We start from the raw sequence: 6,978 nt of genomic DNA, 5'->3' as shown, positions 1-6,978 counted from the left end.
GAATTTGCAAAATTCTTTAGAAACATACCAACATTCACCAAGCATAGACTTCTCTTTAACAACATAAAAAGAAGAAGATTTGATTCGATTTGAAGGGACAAGACAGAAGTGATATCATTTCTCTTCTAACATTTCACGGTAACTCTGAGAATTCAGTAAATAAAGTCTACGATTTCGTAGTTACCTCTTTACAGTTTGAGGCTCGGCCCGATAAGATACATATCGACGATCGATTTTCGGCCTATCATTGTTACAAGGCCCGCCGTTGTTAAAACTCAAGCCGGAGAACAGTGTATTTCACGTTCGCTCCAAGTACACTTTCTGTTTTAATCTTAGGCAACCACATTTTGGCATTTCTCCTCGATTGCACGGTGAAAACCGCAATACGCGCACATCCGTGTCCCGAAAATATTTGCATCACTCTCGCTTTCACTCGAGGAATTGTAATTCTTCAAAGGAAATATCTAATTTCAACGGACACCAGACGAGATGAAAGTATTAAGACAATGTTTCAATTTTTCATATTTTTCTAAGGCCCGGTTTCACCAAACGTTGCTTAACTTTAATCCTAGTTTAATTCACGTTTGACTCTTTCTAGAGTAACAGTTGGAAAGAGACAAAGAATGAATTAAGCTAAGCTTGAAGTTAAGCGACGTTGGTGAAACCGGGTCTGAATGTGATGTACCTAATATCATTTTTATCAAAAGGCACAAGACAGGGACATTCTGTATGCAATTAGACAGAAATATTTTAAAGAAATGAAATTTACATATAGTGATTTAGAAATGAAGAACAAAATAAAGGAAACAAAAATTAATAAAGAAGCTTGTAGAAGCTAAGCAGGATTGCAATTTAATCCCCCAACACTTTGAGAGCCTGAGGATGACGATTATATTAAGAAACGCTGTTGTAAAGCCCCTTTTCAGACGCTTCGAGTCGGCAAACCGTTTTGTCCTTCGCTCGGCCGTGATGAATGACGGCGAGAGAACGACGTGCCGAATTAGAGAGAGAGAAGAAAAGGTGAGGCGAACAGAGCCGTAACTAGGCTGCGGCAAACACGATCCTTTTTAATTCCAAATCTTTCCTGCCAATGCTATATTTGCTTTGCACGTTTCCGGCGTAAGAGCAACAGCGTGCACGTTCAGCCACGCGGGATGTCTTTGTCTTGTCCAATGCTTATAGCTACCGATTCGAAATTGACCTTTCACTGACAATTTCGAGAAATCAATTTCAAGAACGATGTTAAGTTCCTAACTAAACTAAAATAGAATAACATATATGTCGCATGAGAAAAAAGAACAATCCATGTCTTACAAAGGAGAAGATAATGACTTAAGACGACACGTAAAAAAATACGCGGAGCGTATAAATTGAGGGCGAATAATAGGAAAATTGGCAGAAAAATTGTATGTTAAAATTACATCTCACGGTTAATTGTCAGTCTAAGTACCTTAATGGAATTTTAATTTGAAATTCAAATGCATACGATGCTAAGAATTCGAGAGATAATCGCAGCTAATTATACGTAATTACAGACTGCTAGCAATTACCTTAACAATGTCCCCAGCATCGATTTTAATAGACATAATTAGACGCGAAACAGGATAAAATTTAAGGCCACATGGAAAAATTCCAGCTCCTCTCGTACACACGGCAAGGGTGCTCGAGCAAGTTACGAGACATATTAATTATCGAGATAACGTGTACGGAGGAAGCGTGTTCGATGTATCGCAACGTACTCCAATTATCTGCGATAAATAAACGTAGTAGCTCGTCGCAGGCGCTGTAATTCCTAGCTACGACTCTGGTATCAATGAACGGCGAGCGCTCGCCGCTGCGGAAGGCCTCGCGGGAAGTCCCCCGAGGAGCGATGATAACCGCGGGGGCCGATTGTGCTCGGTGAAGAACCCGTCGTCACGCGAGCCCACCGCCGCGCGAATCGACTGTACGCATTCGTTATTACGCGACCACGACGCAGGGACCGGAGTCGTGACACGCTGCGCGCCTTAACGTAAATAACTCGTTCTCTTATCTCTGCGCGAACGCACTTTCTTCCTGGCGATCGCCTCTGAAAGCAGAATATTACCCAGTATTCCAGTGGCGAGGGACAGAGAAGTAAAAGGGTCTATCGAGAAGAGGAGAACTCCACGATAAAACTCGATTACTTGTGCGACAAATTATCATTAAATAATTGCGCCCGCCGGGTGGAGTAGTTTTCTCTATCGACGAAGGGAGGCGAGAACTTGAGGTATCAATGACGATCTCCCGCATCGACGGGCAACCGGACTCGCGGAGGAAGGAACGGCAGAGTACGAGCAGTTCCATGCGGCATTGCAAGCGCTCTTCCGACGTGGGCGACGACGGTGTCAGGCGGTTCCACGGCGACGGGCTCGTCGTCGAGATGCACTCGAATCACCATGCGCTGGAGATCACGGGCGACGGCTGCCAAATCGTCCTGTCCAACAACTCCGGCAGCGTCCACGTAATCGGCGACGGCTGCAGGCTGCGCGTCAGCCACAACGTGGGCAACATCGAGTACACCGGCGACGGCGGACAGGTCCTCCTCGGGCCGGGCTCCTCTAAAGGAAAGGTGAAATTCGTGGGTGAAGGTGGTAGGGTGATCTTCGACTCGGGTCCCGAGACAGACCCGAAGAGGCCCGCGAAGGAGCCAAGAGACGGGGAGACTTACGTGCGAAGCTTCATCAGTCCATGTAAGGAGACTATCGGCAAGGTACCGGAATGCGGAGGCGACCGCGGGACGTTGAGTCGGGAGGATCTGGACAACGTCTTGAACGACGCGAGGGAGAAGAGCCGGGGGAAGTACGGGAAGCGCAACGAGGAAACACTGCGGAAATCCTTTCGGCATCCAACCGTTACGAAGATCATCACGAAGATCCAAAGCGACGGTCAATGCGTAACGAAACGCTTCGGCGATTCCTCGTTGATCGTCAATTCCCGCGGTCGTCCCGCGGCGAGAAGTGTGCCGAGAACAACCTCGGCCACCAGTGTCGGGTGACGTAACCGGGAGTTTCTTCACGTCGCGCTGGCCACGTAGAAAAATTAACGATCGGCATCAGCTGGCCGCACGTAATTCCGTCGAAAGTTCCTCTTTCTCAATCGCACAAACTGCCAGTCGTTTCTTATTTTAATCAGAAATTTTGCCTGTCCGCAACGCACTCGGGACTGGTCGCATCTCGAAAAGTCGACAGGGCCGAAAGTACAAACGGTAGTTACTTAGATTTTGTTATTAATCCTACGGGTATTATTTAGTTCCTGTGATATTTTTTATTTGTCGTTTTAGAAGAGCGTATCTCTGAATGCGTGGCGCATTGTAAAACGTCGCTATCCTATAGAGACCACGTCGTTTTGTGAAATAGATCGTCCGAGAGAATTATTTTTCGTGTCGTTTTCTCTACGGGACGTTCAGGCTCCGTAACGAAAAGTAGGACTTGACGACTATATTTAACGCTATGTGCTAATACATTATTTATGCTAATACAAGACTAATATAGCGTACGACTAACATATTAATCATTGCGCGAATACCACTTTTCGTTCCTACTTCTTCTATTAAATTACACACTCCTTGTAAACAGATTTGTAAACAGAAAATTATTTATGTATTAAATTATGAGACTATTATTAAATATACCTTATTGTTAAAACTGTTCAACTTTCATTGTTACCCTGACTTTCTGAAATCCGACGAAGTCCAGTCGACATCTCGACATAATTCGCCGCGTTTATTAACAACAATAATTATTGTTATACAACATATTATTAAAACATTAATGATGATTAAATAATAATAATTATCATCATAAAGCCGTTTGTGTGCTAAGTTAACGCCGCCCGCCTTGTATTCTCGGTGTATCGGACCGAGATGATCTCAAAGATTCGACCAGAACAAGAAATAAGAATCGTAATAAATCGACTCACCTAGACATTGACGCGTCCTAGCGTCCCGCGTAACGAAATCAATGTAGGAAATAGCGACGAGAGGCTAAACAGAGAGTCGATTTATATTTAGACACGAATAAAGCTAGCAACGGCGTTTCTTAAGAGCACAGTGTGATCGATAGATAGGATATCGGTCGTAAACTATTCCTGGCGACCCATACGAAGCTCGTAGCTGGAAAATTTCTGCCCGTAGACACGGACGTGTGTAAAATTACGACGCATTCAGATCGGTCGTGAATGAAAGTTCCCACCACAAATCGCATCGTCTATCCCTAAAACTGTTACAAAGCTTCGAACTGATCGATTCAACTTCGGTTGGCCAAATGAAAGAAAAGACGCGAAACTTTTCGCCGAGATCAATTCTGACCGTCGTGCGAAATCCGGGGAATCGAGAGATCCAGCACTTTGTTCGGCACCCCCGAATGTAAACTGCAGCCCGAGACCAGACGCGTTGGATTTCAGCGGTTACCGAGATATTTCAGTAAATGGACGGCGGTCACACATGGGGCGACTGCCGCGAGGAAGATAATTCTATTTATGAACGACAGTAATCCTCGGCATTCCCGAATCCCGCGGCACGGAAAGAGATTATAGTCTCGCGATTTGCGAGAACTTCTTTTTTCCTGCGATTTACAATATTATTTTAATATCCGCCCCTGTTAGAGCGCTCGTTCACATCTCTGGACTTTCTCGCAAATGTTTTTCGAACAAAATATCTTTTTTTTTTTAAGACTAACCATTCTTCCAAGTATACAAATATGAAGAGGACTCGAAATTGATTCGAGACGTCCGCCTGATTTACCAGCACACATCGATGTAGCTACTTGAATATCGGATTAAACACAGCACTCTAACTACTCGCGTTGCCCTTATACTTTTGCGATTGTTTCGCATTTCAGAGAGTCACAGTTTGATGTTCATATTTCGATTCTGCACGTCCTAATTACATGCGGAGAGCTACATTGCTCGTCGGCGGGTAATAAAAGTACGGGGGAATTAAGGAAACTCGGCGTGTACAGCTGTAGAATGCAGGAAACGCGAATGCGAGGAGATATTCTCGGCGTGTGCAATGTTGCTGTTGTTCGCGTAGGATGTCAAAGACATCGTCAAAACATCGCTCGTGAGAGCAAAGAGGCGCGAGAGACATTCCGTTCCCCTCTTTCCCTCTCAGGAGCGACTCGATTCGGAGAGCCACGAGAACCGAAGTCCCTGTTCCTCTCTCTTTCTCTCTTCCTCCGGGATCCGTGCCATGGGGGGATATATTTATCGCCCGTGTTCACTAAAATCATTCCGCGTGGCTCGCCTATGCGAACGGGTCTTATCCAGCGCATTTGCATGCGCCGCGCGCTCGCTTCTTCCAACATTACTATGTCAAACGTCCGTGCAATGGACACGCTCGCTCTTTTCCTAGCGCGGCAATTAAATAGATGTTAATGAACGCGGTCTCTCCTGCGCTTAAAACCGCCCTACTTCAATTCACCCGCGACGAGGATATAAAAATAAAGCACGCGGGTGAAAATTTTCGTATGCATATACATATGCGCCAAATGAAGAAAGTCGTTGGCTCGCAAGATTAAAATAGAGAGAGAGAGAGAAAAAAGGAGAAAATCTCCAGGTTCCCCGCGAGTCCCAGTTTGTACTGTAATCGCCGTAATAAGAGAAAAAGACGCGAACATGCTAAATTGCGCTAAATTACCGTATACGTGTCGCGGGGGCCGTACCCGGCGGCGAGACTACGTGAAAGTTTAAGGCCACGCGTTAATTGACCGAGCTAATTATATCGCGCGAGAGATCTTCGACACCGCGTATAGACCCGCGCTAATTAGCGAATTAATAGGCGAGCGGAAGCCCGCGATCACATCGCCGTAACAGCCATAAAACGCCGGTCTCGCCCGCGCGGCGGCGGCTTTCCTCCGAGCGTGCCGCACGGAGTTTCCTTCGCACGGTCGCGAAAGTAAGATACAATTTCATTCTATGTCGGGACGCGTGCGGTTTTTTCCCCCCTTTTCCCTCCACTGCGATTACTACAACGCGAGAGCTCGTGGCTCTCTCGTCGAGACGAGATTCACGCGGAACCGTCCTTCGTTTGTCGTTAGGGCCAGTTTCACGAACGTTGGTTTTCTATCTTATTATCTAAGAAGAGACAGAGAATCAATTAACCTGACGCCCGTATCAGACTACGGACTAAGTATTGAGATTAGATCGAAATTAGATCAATTAGAGCAAAAGTCACTAAACTTTAGATTTAGTAAACTTCACTCTGATTGGCGAAATTTTTATCTAATCTCAATCCGTAGTCTGATACGAGCTTGAGGTTAGCAGCTAACGTTTGTAAAACTGGCCCTTAGTCAAGTAGCCCTTTCTTCCCATTTGCGACTCGCGATCGCCTTTGCGAACGACTCGTACGTCAGAGAGTGATAAATAAGCTGGTAGCTTTCTAGCTAAATTGCATTCTCGCAGGAGCGCGATGCGTTTGCGAGATAACGAGATCGAGCGCTATTGTTCGGCGATTAATTCCCCGTAACGGGGCGGGAGAGGGGTGCGATTAAAGACTGGCTGGGCGAACTTTCAGTATTTTTCCTTTGCGTCTGTCGAGATGTGCGAGGTGATCACTTGAAGATGTTCGATCGCGCCGGTTGAGATGAATACCACATCCTTTATATTCTCGTGTTAACGCAGACTGTAAGTTGGACGGTAGTAGGGGAGTATCCAGAATTTGCGAAGCCCGTTCTACGATCGTTTTCAAATTCCATCTCGGACTTGTCCGCTTTCGCTCCTGAAATTTTTACGCAGATCAGAAGCGAGAAATGATAAGACAATTCGCGACTATTCGAGATATCGGTCCAAGTTTTTCTCGTAAAGCCAATTCCACGGTGTCGTTTTCGAATTCCATCTCGTCTATCGGACTTGTCCACTTTCGCTCCTCAAATTTTTACGCAGATCAGAAGCGAGAAGCGATAAGACAATCCGTGGCTCTTTGAGTTTGTCGGTCAAAGTTCTTCTCGTAAAGCGAATTCT

General features: G+C 45.7%; 2 protein-coding genes across 3 annotated transcripts in view; one reads left to right on the top strand and one right to left on the bottom strand.

Moving 5' to 3' along the window:
• Positions 1-6,978, bottom strand: part of LOC105567749 — a 21,343-nt gene that overhangs the window by 9,449 nt on the left and 4,916 nt on the right. The gene's annotated exons all lie outside the window — the stretch shown is intronic.
• LOC105567748 lies at positions 648-6,935 on the top strand. The gene has a single exon (XM_012022860.1). It carries the CDS (start codon positions 2,255-2,257, stop codon positions 3,014-3,016), a length of 762 nt encoding a protein of 253 aa, XP_011878250.1. The 5' UTR covers positions 648-2,254; the 3' UTR covers positions 3,017-6,935.

The sequence above is a fragment of the Vollenhovia emeryi genome, unplaced genomic scaffold, assembly GCF_000949405.1.
Source record: "Vollenhovia emeryi isolate VEMERY1.0 unplaced genomic scaffold, V.emery_V1.0 DF939135.1, whole genome shotgun sequence".
Taxonomy (NCBI): domain Eukaryota; kingdom Metazoa; phylum Arthropoda; class Insecta; order Hymenoptera; family Formicidae; genus Vollenhovia; species Vollenhovia emeryi.
This window is presented reverse-complemented; position numbering and strand designations above follow the sequence as displayed.